The sequence below is a fragment of the Callorhinchus milii genome, unplaced genomic scaffold, assembly GCF_018977255.1.
Source record: "Callorhinchus milii isolate IMCB2004 unplaced genomic scaffold, IMCB_Cmil_1.0 Scaffold1, whole genome shotgun sequence".
Classification (NCBI taxonomy): Eukaryota; Metazoa; Chordata; class Chondrichthyes; order Chimaeriformes; family Callorhinchidae; genus Callorhinchus; species Callorhinchus milii.
The window spans coordinates 99070599-99096072 of NW_024704742.1; the positions used below are offsets into that span (position 1 = coordinate 99070599).

Genomic DNA, 25474 nt, shown 5'->3' on the forward strand with positions numbered 1-25474 from the left:
TACCATCAATGTAGATCTTGAATCAGTGACTGATTCTATGTAAACTGATCCAGAAATAAAATACCCACAAAAAAGTTTTACACATCGACTGCAATCGTGCAATCTGGCCTCCTCAGATCAGTCATCCAGCTCACACCCTGCTCTTTTTGAGGTATGCCATGGAATCTTTCACATGCACCTGAACAGGTAGATGCAATCTCACCTGAAGAACGGCACCTCTGACAATGCAACAGACCTCCAGCACTGCATTGGAGTGTCAGCTCAGACTGAGTTCAATATGGGGCTTGAACTCCCAACTTCTGGCTCGGAGATGAGGAGTGTTAAAAAATGAGCCAGACTGACACATGGATACCACCTACACATGGCAATGTACCTGTGTGGAATTAATGTACACTCTCCCTGGAGGGATGCATCCTCTTATTTAATTCCCCAGGGTACTGCTGGTGTTTAACCAGCTAAAATCATACAGCTTGCCATTGCGAGCGCTATTTGACAAACTTCCCATTGTGTATCCAACTGGTACCACCCTCCCTACGTGTCAGGAATTTGGATTGCAGGGTTAACCATGTGGGCAGAATCCCTGCCCTCAGTGACCAGTCTGCCAATGAGCCAGGCTGGATGGTCGATCAAATAACATCTGGAGTACTTGGACCGACCTTGCTCAGGAACTAAAACAAATAATCCAAATTGATTGTAGAACCGAAGTAGCTGGAATATTGGAAATTTAGTAAAATGCAAATAGAAAATAATTTAATTTTAAGTTTCAGAAATCACTGTTGCAAGGATAAGCTTTATACTTTCTAATTTAGCTGTTCTCTGAGCCTACAGCGACATCTGGTGGCTGGTGAGGGCTAGTTTTTGTGTCCTAAGGATCACCAGCACGTTTTTATCAAGGATAAATATTTATTTCGATAAATTTAACACCTGTTGGCTTTCTAGCACAAATTTAAATATTAAGCAATCTCAATTCTAGCAGAACACTGAGGCATTAAAAATTATAATCTTTGCATTTGATATGATGGCTTTCATATTGGGAGAATATCCCTTAGCATGATTTACTGTAAAATGTGCTGTTAGCTAATGTGGCAGCCAATTTGCACACAGCAGTGTCCCATATACATCTATGAAGTGAATGGCCATTTTTATCTTTCAGATTGTTGGCTAGGACACTGAGAAACTCCCATTTGTTTTTTGAAAAGTGCATTGAAACCTTTAGCCGCCATCTAAACAAACATTTGGAACCTCAGTTTAGATGTCTGAAGCATTGCACCTCAAACATCATAGCGAACGCCAGCGCTGTAATAGTGACAACTTACATGGAGTTCAAAGTTCTAGTGTGGGGTTTGAACCCATAACCTTTAACTTGGAGGCTAGTGTTACAGACTGCTTCCAGCTGACACCTGTCATTAAATGGAAACTTAATATCTCCTATAAACTATGTAATTGGCTTTGCATGCTTTACACAAAAAAAGTGACCCAGGTGACTTCGCCACCGATAATCCTTCAGACTGGTCTGGTTTATTTTCTGAAAAGTTTTTATAGGTTCCTTCTAAATAATGAAAATGTATCTTGTCCACCCCGCCGTGATAAAAACCACGCAATACATTGAATGCATCAGTAATGTTTCCTTCTCCAAGATCACAAGTTCTGCTTTGCACATTTGATCTTCTGAATAATCCAGCTTTAGCTCTGGGGCCTCACCACCTGTCTCCTCTGCACATTTCTGTCCTTTAACAAACTTGCCTTTCAAAGTGAGGAACAGAGGTTATTCAATATTGGAACAGTTACTTGCCATCAATGGGAAATCTTTACAATAATAAATTAGTTCACATCAAGGAGTTCACAGCACGGAAACTGCTCTGGTTAAGGTGACAAACAACATTTTCTCCATCTGTGACCAGGGCTCCTTCTGCCTCCTCGTCCTCTCTACTGCCTTCGATACTGTGGATCACACCACCCTCTTCCACCTCCTCTCCTCTCACCTCAACCTTCAAGGTTCTGTCCTTGAATGGTTCAGGTCTTATCTCACACACAATCTTCAATTTGTCTCCGTCAATGGTTTCTCTTCCAGCCCCTGCACAATCTTGTGTGGTGTTCCTCCGGGTTCTGTCCTCAGTCCCCTCCTCTTCATCCTCTATATGCTTCCCCTTGGTGACATCATCCGCAGACATGGGGTAAATTTCCACACGTGTGCAGATGACACCCAACTCTTATCTCTCTGCATCCAATCTCGATTCCAGGACAACTGACGCCTGACAAGACTGTCTGTCTGACATCCAAGTCCTGGATGAGAGCCAACTTTCTGGAGCTGAATGTCAGCAAAACCGAGGCCCTCCTGATTGGCTCGCACCAGCGCCTCCGTACCTCAGGCACTGGCAGCACCAGCATCCACGGTTGCACACTCCACCTCACCAATCCAGTCAGGAACCTGGGTGTCTTTTTCGACCCTCAACTGTTCCTTTCTCCCCCATATCCGTGCCATGACCCGCTCTGTCTTCCCCCACCTCCGCAACATTGCCCAACTCCGCCACTGCCTCACCCCTCAGGCCGCCTAAACCGTCATACAGACATTCGTCACCTCAAGGCTACGGAAACTCCCTCCTGGTTGGCCTCTCAACTCTTCCCTCCACAAGCTGCAGATCATCCAGAACACTGCAGCTCATGTCCTCTCCCACACCAGACTCCATGACCTCATCACCCTCACTCAGCTCCACTGGCTCCCCATCCCTCAGAGGATAGAATTCAAAATCCTCATCCTCACTATCAAGGCCTTTCACAGCTTTTCCCCCTCCTACATCTCTGACCTGCTGACCTCCTATCAACTTGTCTGCTCCTTCCGCTCAGCAGGCTCTGGCCTGCTCCAGGTCTCCCGCCCGAGCCGCCCTACCATCGGCGGCCGAGCTTTCACCCTCTCTGCCCCCACCATTTGGAACTCCATCCCACAATCCCTTCGTCTTGCTCCCTCTCGTCTCGTTTAAGGCGCGACCCAAGACCGTCCTTTTTGACCGTGCCTTCAGCTGCCTTCCTAGCCCCTCTGCCCTCCCTCATGCCAACCCTGCCCCCCATACTCAGGTCACGATCCCTGACTGTTCAGCGTCTTAGCACGTCCTCTCACTGTGAAAGGCACTTTACAAATGTAATTTTGTTGTTGTTTTGTGTTGGAGAGCCTCTGCAGCACATGCAGGTGTTTATTTTTACACATTAAAACATTTTCTCCACTTCTTATTTAGATAATGCAATTTATGTTGCTCAATTCATTCCAAATTGTGAAATGCCACGAAATGTTTTCAGTCCTGAATAAGGGAGGATATACAGGGTGACCAAAAAGTCACACCACCATTTATTTTAATAATAATTACTTTATATTTTTTCATTACTTCTTTAAGACTTATTAATGGTATCACAACTTTATAGTCAGCCTGCATGTTCAATTCCAACTGTTCAGTTCACAATTCAGGTTGCACTCAGTGGTAGCAAAGAGAGAAGATAAATACTGACCGAATAATCCAGCTACCCCGACTGCCACCCGAAAGGGCAAATGTCTACTTCTGCCAGATTAATGTCCACCAACATCACTGGACAAGCTTTTTTGGCCATTCTATTCCTGTTCGCTGAACTCCATCCTGGAGTCCCTCTGTCTTGCCTCTTTCTGCCTTTAAATCTTTTTGACCTCAAGCCTTCCAGGCAACCGTTGAAAGTAGTTTCAGATGTCCTTGATGTGAAAGACACAATATAAATATCATTGTTGATGAAATACAAGTTCAAGTGCTTAACCACCCTGGAAAGACTTTTTCCCCCAAAGGAAATCCCAATACACCTTAAATGTATTCAAAAAGAGACATGTGTGGTTGTGTGAGGCAGAAGGGTGGGGTGGGGGAGTAGTATTTAATGCTTTAATCTCAGCCCTACAGCACATCCAGCACTTCCTTTAATTGACCACCAGCAGCCATGTTTCACACTCTGTCTCTCAACTCAATTGTACTGCCCTCCAAAATCCCTCTTTCTCAATATTTTCAAAACCTTCCTAGAAACCTAAATCTTCAATTGTGCCTTCAGTTATCTTTCTTCCTCCTCCTCCTCGCTCATCCTGTGAAGACATCCTACTTTGACTAACTAATTGGCAAGTGTTGCACATCCTCTGTGACGTCCAGTTTCTGTATATACAATAATCCCAATTAAATAATATTCCTTGCATTTGATACACCTTTCACACCAAGAAGATATCTCAAAGCACTTCACAGGATTTACTGCAATTTGCATCGACTGTTTTTGTAGACAAGCACGGCAGCCAATTTGCACACAACAGCAGCCGCAAAGTAAATCGCCAATTTTATCTGGAGATTTGTTGGCCAGGACACCAGGAGAAACTCCCTTCTCTTTTTCAAAAGTGCCATGAAATATTTAATGTGCAGCTGAACAACACCTGCCAGCACTATAATGGAGTGTCTAAATTATGAGATCAAAGTCCCTCAGATGCAAGTGTGCTATTAACTGAACCAGGTTGACACCTCTATAGCACCTTTCCCTTAGAAGGATGTCTCAAAAGTGCTTCACAGGATTTATTGTGTGACTCTTTTTTATATATACATACACATGCACACACATCAGGCAAATGTATTGAATGTAGGCAAGCAATTAATGTAGATACACAGCAACATAAGTGATGCATCAATATGCTAGCATTATACCTCAAGAATAAGTGCAACACATTTAATTAAACAATGTTTATTTTGTCCATCTTGTAAAGAAAATCCAGGTATGCAATTGCTAAGTTTAAAAACTAACATCTATATTCAGACTCACTATGTTCCCACCCACTCAGGTGGGAAAGAGGGAGGAGGAAAAAGCCACAACAGAAGAATTTCCCTTCATCCCAATTTTTGTGGTACATTTTTACCATCTTCGTATAAACATTTAAAAAATTAAAATGTTGAGCTCAGTGCTGTATTTATAAATTTACAAAATGTTATTGAACTACTCCCCCCACAACAGCACCCATAAACTCAAAATGAAGGCCTTGTCACAAATGTAGCTGCCTCTTTAAATGGCCAATTTAACAACTCATTACCTTTCCAACCTGTTTTTTTGTCTGTGGTAGTATCAGATAAAACTTTTGATTAAAAAAACGTCTGCGATTCACATTGTCTTTTTTTGCAGAAACACACTGGCTCCTTTAAACTCCAATCCCTGTTACTGTTCTACAAAAAGCTCAGTAAAGCAAAAGAAATCGTAAAAAGGCCTGGAATCCAGTTTGTGCATTTTACAAAATAATGAAATTTAACAAAATACCTAAAATATTGAATGTACAAGTCAATGTGAAATACAAAAATAGTTGTGAATCTGGATATAAAGTTTGACATAGGCAGCAATGAACTTTTTGTTTTTGAAGAAGTCTTGGAAGACGATCACATTACTGCACAGCTCCTGTTGGCTGCTCTTGGATCTCCCTGAAGAACAGAGGATAAAACATTAAGAGGATTTGAAATAGTTAACTGGAAGGTTTCAAACAAACCAATTTCTACCCAAAGTGGTACCAATCTTCAACGTGCCTACAGTCACCTCCCCTTTCTTCCTAGGTTGTAGCCAAATTATATCATTGTTCAGCACTTTTGAGAAGCTACCCCATGTAAAGAGCGCTATATATAAATGCAAATTGTTGTTGTACCAAGAGTAATCCCTCCCCACTAAATTTATACCTCTGCCTAGCATTCTAACAGCCATCATTTACAATGTCACCCATGCCAAAACCACAAGGATTGTATATTTTTCATTGTAGTTTGAGATTTAGCTGCTGTAATCTGGCACTACAGGGCAAAGAAATACATCAAAATTAAACTTGGTCTTGTGCTTATAAATGATTTCAAAGCAAATTTAGGGAGTAGAGATCAGAGTGCCTTGGCTTCTTGTGAACTAAAGATCTCATTATGGCTAATAGAGCATCCGGTTTCAATTTCTAATGAGACAGTCAAACTAAAGATAGATATGCAAAACATCTCACCATACTTCACTACGTAATTGCACCAAATGTAGACATTTTTTGCAGGAAAACAGCAACACATTTTCCACAAACCATGAAGTGAATGGCCAGTTGGCTAGGGCACCAGAAAAAAATCTTTTTGTTTTATTTTTGGTTTAACATCTGATCTGAAACGCTGCACTTTAACCTATTCATTTTCAATCAATACTAAACTCTTCACCAGATATCTAACCATTCTATTGCCATAATACAGCCACTGGGAAGAATCTGAAACATTCAAATATCTTGAATGTTAATTGAACCCATGATTCAACCAAATTCTACCCAAAGCCTTGAACCTTGACTAATGAGAACACTAAAGTAAAACAGCCTCAACTGGACCTCACAGACTAACACGATACCTTGAATAAGTGTGAAAACCTCAATAGGACTGTTAAAATTGTACACTTGGAAAAATAGATGTAAGTTAAGATGAAGCTTTACACACAAGATGAAATTAGCGCACCCAAAGATCAGGTTACATAATACAATACAAAATGACATTTGTAAAGCGCCTTTCACGTCGGGAGGACATCCCAAGGCACTGAACAGTCGGAGATTAGGACCCGAATAGGGATTAGAATAAAACTAGACCAGCACAGAAAGTGGTTTGACCATTGTTTAATGCAAACTGATCCTTCTATACTAGAACATACCTGTTGATGAAAGAGATCCTCTTCTTGAATCTCAACTTCTTCCTCCTCCGGCACAGTAGTTGTGTAAATAGTTGTTCTATCAGCCACTTCCTAAAAACAGAAAAAGTTTCCCCATTACAAAAAAAAGCTTGAATTGATTTTTTCATTTTTTTTGTTCCATTATAGGTGTTCCATTTCCAAACAAACCCAAATAAAACTACAAGAACTATAAAAAAATCTTTTCAAAATCACTGTATAAGAGTGGTATTAGTGAAGGCTTATATTTTCTGTGAACATTGTTCTATGAGTCCTCCTGACATGAAAGGCAAAATCTTAAATGAACATTTGATCAAAGGTTTACCATTCATTAAACATGCCCCAACTCTGACCTCTGCTTTCTCAGCTCTCCCTTGAAACCTTGTTAAAGCTCAATATGAGCTAAATTGACTATTCAGTTTTAATTGAATCTCACATTCCTGCGACCAAAGCTTTTGGTTTGAATACTTCCATACTGAGTATATAAACCAGTTTCCTCAAAACAATTTCAAGATTTACCTCTCCCTGAGAATTCTTCAGAATGACTTTCACATCTTCCCCAGTGCCCCAGGCAGGCTGGTTCTTCCAGATGAGGTTGGCAGGTGGACTCGATGTCACACCAGCATCGGTAGCCCAGACCTGCAGATAAATAGTAATTATACATCATACTACATGGCAATATACCATCCTGGCCAGCAAGAGAAATCTCACTTCACATTCGGCCCATGGTCTATGACTCATCTATCTTTATACTATTAAAACAACAATGTTTGTCTGTCTGTGCATGCTTCCAAGAAGGATCTCAATAACCGATTGACGTAGAGACATGATTTATCAGAAATCGGAAAGGTCTTGCAACTGGGAGTGACATGGGCATATTTGTTTTTGGATATCTCCTATCGTTCAGGAATTATGACCTAAAATGTGTTTCAGTTTTGCATTTTACACTGCAGTTACACCTAATGGCCGCGTCTCTGCCCGAGGCATCCTGTGTCACAGAATATGCATGTAGCCAAGCGACGGGAGCAAAATATAGAACACAGATGAGGCTGAGCCACAGCAACAACAAAATTACATTTTTGAAGTGTCTTTCACATCGGGAGGACATCCCAGTGATTATAAATTTTACATTTATATTTATCATTATAAAGATGCCTAAGCAAAAATCAAACCTTTCAAGGATAAAGAAAATTCCTAGCCAAAAGAGAGAAAGCCCATTAAATTAAACTGAAGAACAAAGAACAGCGCAGCTACACTTCAATGCTGAAAGGACTGCAACAAGTTGCCAAAATGAGTTGCCCACTCAAAGAACAGCATGGTCAAAACAAGTCCTGCCACAGGAGTCCTCCCAGATGAGACTAGAGAGAAATGAAATGTCTGTCTGTGTGTCTGTCTGTGCATCAATCTACATTCCATATTGGATCCTTTGGTTGCAAGAACAAGCACGGCCTGTAATAAAATCCAGTCTCCAAAGTCAAATTACAGATCTCCTAGTATTTTTCCTACCAGATTAAAATACCATTTTCATGCTAAAATGGTTTACATATCCTTCCTTTAAGCTTGTATTTCCAGCTTTCAGTGAGTCCTCTATACAGACTGTCATGGGAAAATGTGGATGGAAAAGGTTATTCCAAGATTCGCTGCTTTGTTTGTAAGCATGATCTCAAAATCTCCAACCCACTCATTACGACCTTTTCCATCCTTACCTTCCTACGGCTATTCCACATCTGCCAGTTGAGATAATGACCAAAATCCTAAAGGGCTTCTGAAACGTGAAATCCATGATAATGAGCTCAAGGGTTGGGAGGAAAGACTCCCAGCAACCCACTAAGGAGTCAAAATTGAGGCATGGGGGGGGGTGGAAACAAACTGGTCTTAGGCCAGCAATGAGAACTCCATTTGGATGCTGACCTCAGCTTTGACTAGCTTGAAGCCAGACATGGCCAATGAAAATTCCAGAGCGGAGGTCTCCAGAGCGGAGAAATTAGTTGCAGCCCAACCCAAAGACATCCTAACCATATGGCACTGCAGAAACTCCCAACTAGAAAAGTCAGCTTTGTGTTACAGGTTGAGAATTCCATTTTCCCCAATCTACAGAGTTCTCCAATCACTGAGCTCAATACATTATAGTGGAACTTATGACCTTAGTAAATTCAAACATGGTATTCTCATCGATTCCCAAGCACTGGATCTTCAGGTGTATTTCAAATCCAGTACTTCTGACACAGAGGCACAAGTTTGTGGAATTAAACCCTATATACAGTCTACCTACCGTAGTGGCCTGTCCTGCCTTCAAAACATACTTTGCAGTAAACTTGTAAGTAGCAGTCACATCCCCTATTTTTCTGGTCATTTCCCAGTTGCCCATAGGTTGATCCTAAATTCAAAACAAAAGGTCAAAGTGAGGCAAACACCAACATTTCACCATTGGGGCAAACCTCTGGTCCATTTTATCCATAGAACAATAACTTGCACTTATATAGTGCCCTCCACCCAGAGTAACGTCTCAGAGTGCTTAAGAGTGGCGGAGCCTGACTAAGCTGGGAGGAAGGGGCCGTAAGCACAGTCGAAGAGGAAGGTTTTCAGGTGGGACTTGAAAAAGGGGAGAGAGGGGGCAAGGCAGAGGGATTGAGGGAAAGTGTTCCAGAGTTTCGAGGCATAGTGGCTGAAAGCACGACTTCCAATGGTGGGGCAGAGGGTGCAAGGGATGAGCAGGAGGCCAGTGCCAGTCGAGCGGCGGCACCGGATGGTGGATTGGGGAGTGAGGAGGAAGAGAGGTGCCAGAGAGTGACGGGATTTGAACACAAATGTGAGGATTCTATCTATACCTGATCAGAATTGTTTTTCAGACGGATGAATTTTCCATCCACATCAACTTCATCGAGGACAATATTGCCTGTGGCAGAAGCATGGTGAGCGATGCTGACACTACTGCTAGCCTCAGATTCCTCGACATCGACCCGCTTTCTCTTTCCGCGGGTTGTACGCACACTGCGGCTTGATGTGGCACGAGAAACCGTCACACGTGATGATGGACTTGGAGAGAGTTTCAATCTGAAATGCACAAATTCAAGAACAAATTAAAATAATAATCCTTACATCCGATATAGTGCTTTAATCAAATATGAATGTTAACCCTGTGCATAAAATTGGGGGGGAGGAAGAGAAGTGATTGACAATGATGAACAGGTTACCTAGAAGTTGTTAAAATAGTTTTGATTCAAACCCAATTTCCTCTCTCTACCTACTAAGCAAACTAACTTCCATACATTTTGAACAAATATTTCCTACCACTAAAATCCAGTACATAAAACTTCCAGGGCAATTGAGAATTACTTCTTGCTGCTTTCAGTAGCTGTACTGATCCCATCTTTTACATCAATTATCAGGACTATATTGTAACCTGATTGTGCTACAAAACCAATTCTTAGGACTATTGGTCTGCAATGGTCCTTAGGCTAAAGCAGACACAAAGTTGAATTGGAAGGGTCAACAATAACTTGCAAATTCTTACTTGCCACATGTCCCGTAAAAAGCAATGAAGTGAATGACGATTATTCTAATTAAGAAACTTCATTCCTGGTCTTATTGCCCCATTGGTGAGCCGAAAAATATTTGGTTGTTTATACAAGTATATTAGAACCTGAAGAAATTACCTCTCCTCTTCACTCTCCAGCAGTTTCCTGTAGGCATTAATTTCCATATCCAAAGCCAGTTTAACATCCAGAAGCTGTTCGTATTCATTAGCTGCTGTTCCATTTGTGCTCGGATCTCTGCCATTTCTTTCTCTCTTGCGGTCATCATCCTCTGGTTTGAATCCCTCTCCTTTTCCAGAGTGTCTTCCAATTCCTGGATCTTATCTTGCCAAGCTCTAGCCTGCGGGGCAAAAAAAGCTATGAAATTAATTGAAATTCAATAGAAATTTGTTGTTAAACTCTTTATTCGGTTATCTTGCATACTTACATCCTTCTGCATGCTGGATAACTGAGTGCTAAGACTTTCTATTCTCATGCGATTTTCCCGCAGTTCTTCTTCAGTTGCCTTGGATGATCGGGTGGTCATCGCAGAAGCCAGTCTCGCATTTTCAAGCTGAAAATATAACCCAAGTGTTAAGCCACAGGAAGTTCCTAGACCTGCTTTGCCGGAAAAGGAGATGGCAATTTTGAGTCAATTATTTCATCAACTTATGGGTGGGATTCAAAATTGCCAAAGTAATTTTCCAGTGAACTCAGCCTGGTTGGATGTTACTGTTCAGTGTATATACCACAATTCTGTCAATCATTTAAATGAAAGCAGCATTCTGCTCTGAGACGCCGTCCGGCGTGGAGGGCACTATATAAATTAAAGTTGTTGTTGTAGCATACCACAACTGTAAAAGTGATGAGGTTACTGAATTCTGAAGTGGTTTTGCAACAGAGCCCTGTTATGTGACATTGCCAGCAAATGTGTATATCACCCATCTCAAAAGTAATTCTATTACAAAATGAGGAAGTGTTCGCTGTGACTACAGATGTTTAGATCAGAACTTCACTAGTTATGAAGCAATATCCTAAGTAATTTACACTGCTGCCCAGCTATACCTGTTTCCTAATGTAAAACTACTCTATAATGCTCAGTCTGATATTCACTACTCAATCACGTTCTCTAACCATGGGACTCGACAAAATCCAAAACTGCTCGGTCATTCACTTCACTGTGTGCTACATCCTTGACTCATATGCAATTTTGAAGCAGGAATGAAGTAAACAGTGGCTGGCGACTCTACACAAAGAAAAAAAGCAATCTATTTGAACCACAATTTAAGTAGATTTGAGACACGTCTTCCCAACATTGATCCATCTGCAATTAATTTTAAAAAGTTTTGAGGTACAGACCATAAGAAGTCTAGACTAAGACGACTAGACTTCTAAACCAAGAAGTCTAAATAACCACTGAAATCTGTTTCGTCATATATACCTTCGTTAAAAGTAAATGAACTATTTCGTAATAGAAATAAAGCTTTTGAGGAGCTGGTCGCCTTTATCAAACTTTTCCAGCTTTGGGTCCGCAACTCACAGGTCTGACAACATTTCTGCACTTCCAAATGTCATTCATGTGCCAACAATTTTAAATAACGCCTTGGGTTACAGTCCCACAAATAGCCATGAAATGAACGATCAATTTTGTTTGTGGGATTGTTGGCCAGGACACCTGGAGAAACTCTTTTCTTTTCAAATAGTGCCATGACATCTTTAATATCCATCTGAATAGGCAGACAGGACCTCAGTTTTAACATTTCCTCTGAAGAATAGCACCTTCGACATGCTGCACTGGAGCGTCATCTTAAGACTATGTGAGTTAAAGTCCCAAAGTGGGGCTTAAACCCACAATCTTCTGACTCGGAGGCCAGAATGGTACTCCTGAGCCAGTCTGACACAATTGGAAGAGGAGTGGAATTCAAAAGCAACTCCAAGAAGTGAAATTGTTTTAGAAAACAGTAAGTAAGTGGCTGTGACCATAGAACTTACAATTTATCTTAATGGCAACAGCCAAGTGGTGAGGAATCAAAAGGGAAGTTTCCAGTCATTGCCAGAACACTTGCATTATGTATTTTGTATACACACATATAATCCTTTCACTATACTTATGTTCATCTTACCCTCCTCGCTCCATTCGGGTGTGCTAAGCCAGCAGTGCTAAGCCCTAAAGGACGATAATAAAGGTAACTTCTACATTGAAAAAGAAAATCCCCACCTTATTCTGGTAGTTCTGTTCTAGTTCTTCTTTGTAGATCTTCACTTGCTGATCATGTTGTTGCCTCAGCTCCTGAAGGGCCTGGGACAGTTTGTGCTCGTATTCTATAAACCGACCCGTATCCACTTCAACCAGACGAGTCTCGTGCTTTTTCCTGGTTTCCTTGATTTCCTTCACAGAAAAAAAAAAATTGTGTGAACAGTGGTTCTAACAATAAAGAAAATGATCAAAATCTAGAATTTACCTCTTTGAAAAAGACGTTCAATTCTGGGTGATAACCTACACTGGGTGATACTTTATAATTAGGAGAAAATTGAAACATCAAGCTGGAATGTACTATGACATACAAGGGAAGCCTATTACAATATCCTTCAATATAGCATCATAGAAGATGAATGCCATTCTCAATATAGCGCTACTCATTTACAAAGCAAGTAGGTAATGGACTCTGATATTCTGTTACTAAGCGTAAAACTCCATTTAGAACAAAAAGAGAGGAAGGAATTTAGGTTGCACATTGCAATAACATTCAACCTAACTTACAAACACGAGTGGGCTGGTTTCACACCTGAGAATAAAACAATGAATTTTCTTTCTTGTCAGCCAAGTGTCCAACGCGTGCAGAAACCCATCACCGTGCTGAACAGTATCCAAAACAGACTGAGTTCCATTCATGTCACCTACTCGTGGACGTTTCTATGCCTGAAATTAAACATGTATTTCCTGGAGCGCACTACTAATTAACCAGGCTGGTCAGTTTATCATCAAAAGTACCCTGGAAAACCGTGGATTAGCTCAGGAACCGGACTGCTAAAAAGAATCAACTCCATCCCAATATTCCATTGCCAAGTAAGTCACCTTGAAGCCAGTTCAGCTCCAAGGAGACTTGCTTACCTTGTCTCCTCCCCACCCCCCCAAGGAGAATAGTTAATGCATCACAGAGTTTGCAGCCAGCTTTCCTTCATAAAAGTACACCCCAGTGATGTCGTTAGGGATGCCATCAAACCAGAAGCAATGATCGGCAGTGGCTGTTTAACACCCTTGCTGGTAATGTGGATTGCAATTTCCTGGATACTATCAACCCCATCAGAGTGGAGTTCATCTGTATTTGTGCCAGGCAGACACTGGAGAAAGAGAGAAAAAAAAGTGCAAAGGAATCTCACCTACAGTCTCTCGATTACGTGGAGTCCTGTAGCTCAGTGGTTAGAGCACTCGCTTTGCAAGTGAGAGAGACCCGAGTTCAATTCCAGGCAGGGAGAAACCTTGGGCAAGTTTCCTTACTCCACACTCCTGATAATAATCCCTCCAAAGCCCAAAACAATAATAAATTGGTCATTTTCAATCTACGACTGTTTGTGGGACATTGCTGTGCGCAATTAGCTGCCGCGTTCGCCCACAAATATACAGTCAATTCACTTTATAGTGTGTTCTGTGAAGCGCTTTGGGACGTCCTCCCGACGTGAAAAGCGCTATATCAAATGCAAGGATTATTATTATTATTACTAGAAGCCGGAGGAGACCATAGATCACAATTATAAATTATAAGGTTAAACCTGGCTTCCCTTTAATTTGGTTAGACTACCATTCAACAGTTCACAAGTATGCATAAAATTCAGAATTAGCTATGTGGTAAGTTTAAGAGCAATTCAACAAGTTAATAAGTCTTTCTTTGTGGTATAGTCTGGACAGCTCATTTCTTCTAGTTTTAGGAAGTGGCTCTTTCCCTGCTCTGAAAATAATGCATCTAAAACCAATTGTCTGCCCACACTTCACTTGTTAAAATAAACAGAATATCTTTTGTGAGACACGAATGCTTTGCCTTCTGAAGAAGAGGGTGGAAAACATTTCTAAAAGCACATGAACGCTGTGTTCAAGAAGAGTGCAGGGTGAGGATCAAAAGGTGATTATTGAAAAGGGGACAGTCAAAGAAATTGGATAAGTGCAGCAACTTCCTGCTAAGGTTTTAACAGTACAAACAGACAATTTCTGTTTTATTGGCACACCAACACAAAACGTGAGACTAAACATGAATACACTTCAAAAACAGTATTTTCTACAATGGAGGTTCTAGATTTACACTCAGTGACATTATACAAAGTTAAATATATGTTACAACATGGTAGGTGAATCAATAAAATACCAACTCATGCTATAGCAAAGCATGATACTGGTTTTCATTGTGCACTTGCACAACCGGTCAGGCTGGGTCTCGCATTAAAAGAATAGTCAGCTTCCAAGTCACAAGTCACTATCGATATCACCATTTGTTGTGCAAAGAAGGAAATGCCATCTTCAGCAATCTGATAACCTGGAAGATGGCCAAGACAGACAGGAAGGGAGCATACTGGCTGCAGGCATGCACCATGAACTTCATTCACTGCACAACAGTGGTATATCCACCATACTCTACGTACAGGGCAGCTCTGTTGTAATGCTTTAAAGCAGTGGGTTATGACAAGGCTGTACATGGAGCACAAAATTAGCTCTCCTCACTGTATATCCAAGAATTGAATTACAAACTGAAAGTTGCAGAATTAGCGCTGTGATCTTGTATTTTTGTCAGGACAACAGCAATATTGTCAGTGCAGATCTGTATTTCTAGCAAAGCACACAAAGAGCAGTGAGAACTTGCAGGTTTGTACATATCACTTATTGTGGTGGCTTTTGATGAGTCAATTCTGGTTTACTACCATTGCAAACTATTCAATGAAAGTAAACCATGCCCAGCAGTCAGGAAAAGGAATAGCAATTGTAACAAATGATTAAGGCCATACCTCTTCATAGATGTTCTTTCTGAATTCCAATTCCTCTGACAGACTTTGACATCGATTCTCAAGGTCTACTCTCAAGAGAGTTTCTTCTTCCAGCTGTTTCTTCACACCATCTAAGGAACCTTCCAACTGAACCCAAGAAATGTTACAGTTAGCAAGAACACAAGCTACATTGAACAAAACTACTAGTCAAAGACATTAAAAGGGCCAAGATTACTAATACATTTCAATGCTTATCTAGTCAGGTCTGTTCTTTATAGGGACAACTAACTTCACAACATGTACTAGAAATTGAGGAGAACAATTCTGAGTTGCTTAAGATCAACATTTCAAAAGAATAGTTCACTTCAGAATTCAGCAGCTTAACAATAATAATAACCGTCGCATTTGATACAGCACTTAATCACATCTGCAACACATCTCAAAACACTTCACAAGATTTACTGTTGAGTGTACTGACTGTTTTGTGACACACACATTTAGGACAAAGAAAGATCTTACATATTTTGCAAACAATATCCACTGAATACTAAAGCACATCTTGAACACATTAGAGAAAGAGAAAATATTGCAGTGTTGGAGGAAAGATTATACTGAACCTACTCAAACAAATAAAGTGTTTGAATGCAGTTCACATCTGTGTTTACAACCCCAGTGACCAGCTCGCTTGTCATTTCTCTGAAGGAGAATTTTACCTTTGAAACCCGAGCACTGAGAATCTCAACATCTCCTTCAAGGGTTTGCTTTTCCCCCAGTGCAGTGGCAAGGACAGCCTCTTTGGAATGCAGCGCCGCTTCAAGGTCTTTAACTCGAGCCTGGGCACCATTTAAATCCGATTCTTTCTTAGTAAAACTGTTGGAAGAGCAGGAAAGAAAAGAAATTCAGACAACAAGTTTTCCTCAGTCAAAATACAAAAATCTACAATGGGTGTTTTGCCATAGGCCTGGATTTAAGGAAAGCAGTACACATTGATAACAACGACAACATTGATAAAGGTTTAGTAATTGGTTTATTACAAGTATTACATCACCAAATCCTACAAGACGTTCTTGGCATTTAACGTCCAAGAAAATGGAGAGTTTTCAAACGTACTGCTGCATTCTTGGTACTGGTCTCACACTTCAGTAAAGCTCCTGCATATATAAATAAGAACTCTCAACCACAGTATCGTTTAAGGAAGTGTGAATGCAGAAACTATAAAAACAAAGAAGCTCATTTGTTAACACAGGAAATATACGTCCAAAGCTATAATGCAACTTGAATGCAAGTCTCTATTCTTAATGGTCTTAATGAATAAACCTAATTGGACGCAGGCAGTCGATACAAATTCTTAGTGAAACCAGTCACAAATAATCCACTGTTAAAGAGTGGTCACATTATCTATATCTCCGAAGTCATACAGAACATCAAAAAACATAGTACTTGAGATTTCTTCAAGTTCAATTTCAGAGAAACGGATGCAAGCCTTTTCAATACTTCTAGGGATCTTCAAAGCTAGCTTCAATCAAATTCCATTGGAAAGAATTTTTATGTGAAATTTGATTGGTAAAATGCTTTTGCCAAACAAAAATTCTTTTTTGGCTTCCAGTCCCATGGAGCAACACAAATTGCATGCTCGAACTCCTACTGAACCTTAAGATACTGGGCGAGAACTTCAGCATAGCACTGTGTATACAAAGTGTTTCAGGATGGTTTTTTTGGCACCCAAGTTTGCACATGTTAATAATAATCATGTAGTGGAGGAGCTGTTTGTAAGTTGCTCTCTGAAAAATGGTGTACTGACTGTACAGCTAATGTAGATATAATTGCATATTTAAAACATAAAAAGGCTATAATGCTTCTATCAATGGCCGTTGCTCCTGCTTCAAGGTCATTGTGTCGCCTCAAGTCAATTGAGGACTGACCAGTCTCCTGTGGATTCTAAAAATGTACCACATTTCCAATAACCATATGGTCTGTAGGATACCTCATCCAAAGCTCCAATGACCTGCATCCTCACTAACACCAAACTCCACACGCATCGTTCCAGTCCAGCCAGGATCCACATCTCCCTATGGGTAACTTCAAGGTGCATCATAAATTCCTTCACATACTAGAAATGCTCTCTCTGTGATCTCCCACCCCACTCAGCTGTTCACCCCCTCTGTTTGACTTGGGCCTGCTGCACGTCTGCAGCCTTCTCTGCTGCACTGTCAGAGGCTGAGCCTTCACCTACTACACCCCGACCAGTATTCACCCTAGTATTCACCTAAACATGTTAGGACTTAGAATCACATAGTCTAAGCTGACACTCCAATGTAGGGCTTGGAAAGTGCTGTTATGTTGGGAGATGTCATCCTTCGGATGATACATTAATCTGAGGTCCCACCTACCTGTTCAGATGGATGTTCAAGGTCCCTTGGCACTATTCGTAAAAAGGAGGGAGTTTCTCCCAGTATCCTGACTACCCAGTATCAGTACCCCAGATAAAATTCGTCACTCAGCCCATTGGTTGTAGGACATTGATGTGCGCAATTGGCTGCTGGGTTTTGCACACAAAATACACAATCAAACCACTTTACAGTATATCCTATGAAGTGCTTTGAGATGTCTCAACAACATGATATGGTACTATTTCAAATGTAAGGATTATCATCATTATTGATTTCAAGGACAAGATGGAAGAAAACAGAGGGAGAAGGAATTGAGTGCAGTAGCTGAGAAATCCTTGCTTTGCTACTCATCAAGATTAGTTCCATTAACTCCAGCAGATGGCAGTAATAATTAAACTTGTGTGATACTTCACAAGTAGGATGGGTTAACAGTTTTAAACAGCGACAACACATGCTATTGGTTACAGCAGCATTTCAGAATTAGACATCATCAAGATATTAATCTTGTCAGTGGATAAAGATTGTCAGTGGACAAGTCTGAAAGTTACTTTTTCCCTCCCTAGTGTGTTTGGAAACATTATAAAACACATTTCAGAGCCATGCTTAAAAGCACCTCAGAACCCATTCATCTAAAAATAGGTCTATGTGCTCCTCTTCAGAATCCAGCATAGCCCATCATAGTCACCAATGTTTTCCTTAACTACTTCAGGATGAGGTAGACTGTCAGTGATTCACAACATGATTTTACATATCTTGCTGATCACCTCAAGTGCACCATGCAACTCCAGTGTACTTTGTTGCCAGAGTTCGTACAGGATGGTATGACAAATTTCTGGTTAGTCAAGCTTCATAAAAAGCAGCACCAAACAACTGGTTGCTGGAGCCTGAAATGTACAAACCAACAACAACAAAATTACATTTATAGAGCGCCTTTCACGTCGGGAGGACGTCCCAAAGCGCTGAAGTTTCCAAAGTTCCAGGTATTGGATTAGATTGACATCAGTTTGCATTAATGTAACCTTTCACTACTCAATATCATACGAGTTGGAGGCACGCAGTAACTCAGAGCTTATAAACAAATGCCATTCGAAAAAAACACAAGGCCACTGTTGAGTGAGCAGCTCACAAATGGGAATATGATCACTTGGTACTAACAGGCGGGCAGGCAGGCAGCACTGTGGGAACAGCTGCTTTTGCAAGCACACCTCAGACAGAATGGCCATTTATTCCAACAGCTGTTGAGTAAGTCAGTTGCGGCTTAAATTTTGACTCACTTCATCTATCAAAATTTGAGGAATTTCAGCTATTTTCTTGAATGGCAAGTAAGGGGGTGGGGAGAAGAAAGAAGAGTATCGCATTAACCCTCAAAGCTACTGGAATCAAAACCTAGCCACGCCCAATTTTTAACTGATTCATGGACTTGAAAGTATCATTACCCAAATGAAATTTTGTATTTAGCCCAACCTTTAAAGATTTAAATATTTCAGAAAAATGGTTAGAAGCCCATCAGCACTTAAACATTTCAGAAAGTCCTGTGGAGTGGAGTCAGTGGAGTCCTGTAGCTCAGTGGTTAGAGCACTTGCCTTGCAAGCAAGAGACCCGAGTTCAATTCCAGGCAGGGCGAAACCTTGGACAAGTTTCCTTACTCCACACGCCTGATAATAATCCCTCCAAAACAAAAACAATAATAAAAATTGGTCATTTTCAATCCATGACTGTTTGTGGGACACTGCTGTGCGCAATTGGCTGCCACGTTTCGCCCAGAAATATACAGTCAATTCACTTTACAGTCTATTCTGTGAAGCGCTTTGAGATGTCGAGAAGACGTGAAAAGCGCTATATCAAATGTAAGGATCATTTATTATTATTAAAAGCATTAGAAGGTTATCTGAATGAAACTGTACACACCACCGTAGGCTAGGGCATAGGTGGCTAGGGCGAGAGAGAGAGAGCTCAGCCCCACAAATCCATTTACAGCTCACCTATTTAAGGCCTTGGGCCATCCTCCTGACATGAAAGGCTCTATACAAATGTAACTTTGTGGTTATTGAATGCCACCCTGAATGCCATGCATCTCTTTGAACAGTGCATGCTTTTTTTGGACTGAAAAGGTAGTTACAAAGGAATCACCGTGGAATGTTGCTAATCTAAAAAGGCATTTCTCAACTGCCTTAAAACAGCAACAAAGTCTATACTTTTACAGCAGAGATTTCCTTAACATGTAGCGTACCTTTCTAACAAAACCTTGGACAAGTTTCCTTACTCTACTCGCCTTGCAAGTGAAAGACCTCAGTTCGATTCCTAGAAGGGCAAAATGTTTGGCAAATTTTCTTATTGCACACACTTCCGTTTACTTAGCAGTAAATAGGAACCCAGTTGTTAGTCGATTAGCGGATTGCTTTTCTGGTGGTAATAATCCCTTTAACACAAATTGGCCACTCAATCCATGACTGTGGGACACTGCTGTGTGCAATTGGCTTCCGTGTTTCAATTTACAGTATATTCTGTGAAGCGCTTTGAGACATCTCAAAGACGTGATAAGGCACTATATCAAATGCAAGGATTATTATTATTATTATTGCTGCTCTGTTTATTTGACACACTTCTCACACAACAAATTAAGTAAACAAAATACATCTAGGTTAAGATTTTAAGATTCATGCTCTGTGGCCCCACTGTTTTTAACCTGAAAACTTACATTTGCACTAAGATTGAGAAAAATGGAATTCGTTCTTCAACTAGCTGTCAAATTAAAGCAATTTCTGTGAAGTCACAATTTTAATATGGTTTAACAAGACTAGGTGCTATGTTTTTCAATGGCTTGGGAGGTTCTCCCGACGTGAAAGCGCTTTACAAATGTAATTTTGTTGTTGTCGTCGGTTCAGATGGACATTAAAGATCTCATGACTTTAGTCAAAAATTAAGAGGAGTTTCTCCCAGTATTCTGGTCGCAGATAAAATTGGTTACTTACTTCACTTTTGTATGCAAATTTACTGCCGTGTTCACCTACAAACAGTCACTACACTTTACAATATAACCTGTAATATCATGAAATGCTTTGAGACATCCTCCAGATGTAAAAGGTGCTATATCAAATGCAAGGATTATTAATAATAGATTAAATTAATAAGTCAGACCACCTCTTCAAAGCCAACAGCAGTGTCATTGGCTGGAGACCCGGTGTACATTCAACTACATTCACAGGAATCTAAAAACACTCTAGGAATCAGGCAACTCTGGCTTAACTACCAGACTTTTCCAAAGCTTCTGACCTCACATCATCAGAGGAGCCAAATATCCAGAGAGGTTTTGTGCTGTAAACTCCAAGATACCTCTCTCAGGAAATCCCCTCATTTACATATTTATAAAGTAGTACTTTGAACAAAGCTCTCTCTCAAGTGTTTGTTTCCCCTTTTCAAATGGGATACTGCTGGAGCAGATGAGGTTTCTCTGCAGTTGCTTTATTTTATCTGGGAGAATTTGATGCCCTGCGAGCACTAAGTGCCAAAATCCCATCAAGAATACTCCATTCCCCAGCAGTATTATTAGAAAACAATTCCTAGACATCAGAATTTTGTTTGATAAATTCTTTATATGGCAGAACAAGTCTGTATTTTGAAATCTGGTACAGTTTGGATCATAAATGATTAAATAGCCATTATCCAAAGAGATAATGCAGACAATTGCATAATCTCAAATAAAAGTAGCCCGAAGCACATTGATGACGTACCAAACTTTTTGGATTTTCAGGATTTAAGATCTAATTTTGACTAGATCAATGCCTACTGCTTGGGGCACGAGGATAGGCAAACAGTACTGAACACCTCATCCAAACAAGCACACTATTGCTGGCTGCTCATATTTTAGCATGCAACAATTGAAAAGACTTCTAAGCCATTGTAAAAACTACTGCTTCAGCAAAGTATTCAGAACTCATCTGTATTGACATTGCAGGACTCATTTTTAGAAAACCAAATGACCATAGGCTTCTCCTCAGCCCTTTTAGTTTCCAACATTCCTCACTGAAATACAGAGTTGGACCTTGGTTATTGTGCCCTTTCCTATAGGGCTCTCTGTTCGACAATTTGCCTATTTTCTGAATATCAGTAAGGCCCAACGTTCACGGCGCCTCTGGTAGCGCAGAGTCCCATTCTTTTCCGCGGAAAGATTATTTATGTTCCTGGTTCCAAGTACACTTTTTTCAGTTTGCTTGTCCACTTCTCCAGCCACCTGTGAAACTCTGGTGGGCAGAAACATGAACTCATTGATTTGCAACTTCTGCAACATCAAAACCATAACAAAGTTGTTGTTGCCATCAGAATAGGATAGCCATGTATTATAAACAGAGCTATACACATGGGCAGGGGGTGGCTCAGGCTAGAGAAGGCTCATCCCCCTCCCCCAACCCAATCCACGACTGTTTGTGGGACACTGCTGAATGGAATTGGCTGCAGCGTATTGCCCATAAAATATACAGTCAATCCACTTTACAGTATATTTTGTGAAGCACTTAGAGACATCTCAACAACATGATAAAATGCTGTATCCAATGTAAGGGTTATCATTATCCAACTTTTCTCCACATTTGGCTAATGGGAGGTTGTGGCCAGAGAGGGGTGCTGCTCTCAGCGGTGCGTAACGGGATGTAAAATAAAGTAAAGCAAGTGTAGCAGTCAATAAATTGAGTGAGCAGAAAGTAGATCAGCCTCCCTCAAGAATATTTTCAGCCACTATCTACGATGATACCTGTGGAACTGACATCAAAGTACTGTTCTAATTGAAGCCTCACTGCAACATAAACTCTGGACACCCAAGAGGTGAAGATGCAGGCCAAGTATATTCCTTAAGGACAAGCACACACCATGTTGCCAAAATAAACCATATGATGAGCTCAATTGCAGCACAAATCATTACATTTGGCCACAACCAATATCTTGACTCACCAATGGAAGACAAGATTGTTCTACATTGATTTCACAAATCACCAGAAACAACAATTTTCATTTTTATAGGGATCTTCACACAGGCAGGATCTTGGAGCATGAAATATGGATCAACCAGTGAAAGACCTCACCACCAAACAGTGCAGTGATGCATTATATCCTGACAAATGCAGTTCATCTCCTGACAGCAGTGAGGAAGGAGGAGAAATACCACATAATAAAACATTTTTCCAATGGGAAACAGAGATTGCAACAAGACATGTCAGAGAGATTTCAAGCAGACTCCCCAGTTACTCAACCCCAATTACGTGTTAAGATAGCAATCAGATAACAATCATGTCTTCAAGCTACAAGATTGAACGAACAAAGCAATATGCAATCACTTGCTTTTAGTACAACTCTGTGTTCAAGGGCATACCAGAAACAGATCACATTTCAAACTGGACTAACAAGCCCACTAATCTTCGTTGGGCTTGTAGTTCATGGAATGTAAACTATTTTTACAGTACAGTATAGCTGATTTGAAATAAAAGCTCTACAAACTGATTTTTTATTTCATTTTGGTAAATGTAACTATCTGGTGATGTCACTAAAATAACTATGAACCCATAGGATCAGCTATCCTTTCACAGTACGAGTGAGCATGTAAATTTGATTATTAAACTGTTAAAAAAAATAGAAACTGGATGTATACCAGTCAATGTCCCATGTAATCTTGATAAAATAAATGACACTTTGTTTGTGCATACCAGCACACCTACTAAACTTGCTGAAGAAAAAAGCTGTAGATTAGTTTAAAAAAATCAGAAACATTTTAGCTGAACCCATTGGATACCAATAACACCTCTCCTCAGGACTTGGGATTGATTTCCTTGAGCACTATATAAATGCAAACAAGTTGTTTACGGTTACAGACAGAGGACAAAATGAAACACGTCAGCAACGGTGAAAATTTTCTATGTTTTTTTGGGAGGGGTTAAAATTTAGTAGAGTAAAATTTAAAAGCTATGGATCTTTAATGTACAGCTTGAATAGGTGCAAATTGTATATATTCAACAACAACAACAAGATTACATTTGTATAGCGCCTTTCACGTCAGGAGGACGTCCCAAGGCGCTGGACAGAGTACAGCATTTCAAGTCCGAGCTAAGGGAGGGGAAGGGAAGGTGGGTGGCCAATGGCAAGGTCGAAGAGGAGAGTCTTGAGTCACGACCTGACGGAGGTTAAGGAGGGGGTGAGGCGGAGTGACTGGGGGAACGTAGAGCAGACCGGAGCCGGCTGAGCGGAGGGAACTGGTGGGTTGGTAGGGGGTTAGGAGGTCGCAGAGGTAGGGTGGGGTGAGGCCATGGAGGGCTTTGTAGGTAAGGATCAGGATCTTGAACTGGATCCTCTGAAGGATAGGGAGCCAATGGAGTTGGGTGAGAATGGGGGAGATGGGGGTCACGGAGTTTGGTGCGGGAGAGGACACGGGCTGCAGAGTTCTGGATTATCTACAGTCTGTGGAGGGAGGAGTTGTGAAGGCTGACAAGCAGGACGTTTGCATAGTCGAGCCTGGAGGTGATGAAGACATGAACAAGAGTTTCAGTGGCCTGAGGGGTGAGGTAGTGGCGGAGTCAGGTGATGTTATGGAGGTGAGGGAAGGCAGAGCAGGTCATGGCTTGAAAGTGGAAGAGAAAAGACAGTTGAAGGTCGAACAAGACACCGAGGTTCCTGACTGGCTTGGTGAGTTGTAGTGTGCAGCCATGGAGGTTGATGCTGCCAGAGCCTGAGGTGCTGAGGCGCTGGCGCGAGCCAATCAGGAGGGCCTCAGTCTTGTTCACATTCAACTGTAGGAAATTTGCCCTCATCCAGGACTTGATGTCCGACCGGCAGTCTGTCAGGACAGCAGTGGTCCTGGAGTTAAGGGTGGAGGCAGAAATAATAATAATAATAATCCGTGCATTTGATATAGCGCTTTTCACGTCGGGAGGACGTCCCAAAGCGCTTCACAGAACACACTGTAAAGTGAATTGACTGTATATTTGTGGGCGAATGCGGCAGCCAATTGCACACAGCAATGTCCCACAAATAGTCGTAGATTGAAAATGACAAATTTATTATTGTTTTTGGTTTTGGAGGGTTTATTATTAGGCGTGTGGAGTAAGGAAACTTGCCCAAGGTTTCGCCCTCTGCCTGGAATTGAACTCAGGTCTCTCGCTTGCAAAGCGAGTGCTCTTACCACTGAGCTACAGGACTCCACAGAAAGATAGTATTGGGTGTCATCCCCATACATGTGGAAGTTGACCCCATATCTGTGGATGATGTCACCAAGGGGGAGCATGTAGATATTAAAGAGGAGAGGGCCAAGGACAGAGCCCTGGGGGACGCCAGACGTGACAGTGCGGGGCCTGGAGGAGAAACCGTTAGAGGCAACGAAGTGGAGACGGTGAGAGAGATAGGAATCGAACAGACAAGGGCAGGTTCGTGAAGACTGAGTAAAGTGGATAGGCGGTGTATGAGGATGGAGTGGTTGACAGTGTCGAAGGTGGCAGAGAGGTCGAGGAGGACACGGAGGCAGAGGGAGCCCTGATCACAGATGTTCAGAATGTCATCAGTGACTTTGACCAGGGCTGTTTCCAGGCTGTGGGCAGTGTGGAAGCCGGATCGGAGGGGTTCAAAGAGGGAATGGCGAGAGAGAAAGCAGCGGAGCTGGGACCCAACGACTCGTTCCAGGACCTTGGAGAGGAATGGGAGGTTAGAGGTTAGAGATGGGGCGGTAGCCGGAGAGGAGGGATGGATCCAGGGAAGGTTTTTTCAGGATGGGGCTGATGACGGCTGTTTTTAGGGGGTTGGGAACTGAACCGGTGGATAGGGAGAGATGGATGACATCGGACAGGAGTAGGGCCAGAAGGTGGAGCTGGGAGACGAGGAGAGGGGTGGGGATGGGATCGAGGGAGCAGGTGGTGGGTTTGAGTTTGCGGGGAGTCG

At 41.5% G+C, this 25474-nt stretch overlaps 1 protein-coding gene across 1 annotated transcript in view; it reads right to left on the reverse strand.

Moving 5' to 3' along the window:
* Positions 1-4709: 4709 nt before the first annotated feature.
* lmnb1 (lamin B1) overlaps positions 4710-25474 on the reverse strand; it is a 28094-nt gene continuing 7329 nt past the window's right edge. The window contains 11 exon segments of the mRNA XM_007899383.2: positions 4710-5447; positions 6673-6762; positions 7207-7326; positions 8960-9064; positions 9516-9741; positions 10344-10431; positions 10434-10563; positions 10651-10776; positions 12421-12591; positions 15195-15320; positions 15887-16043. Of these exon segments, the coding sequence (XP_007897574.2) occupies positions 5406-5447; positions 6673-6762; positions 7207-7326; positions 8960-9064; positions 9516-9741; positions 10344-10431; positions 10434-10563; positions 10651-10776; positions 12421-12591; positions 15195-15320; positions 15887-16043 (1381 nt within the window). The 3' untranslated portion in view covers positions 4710-5405.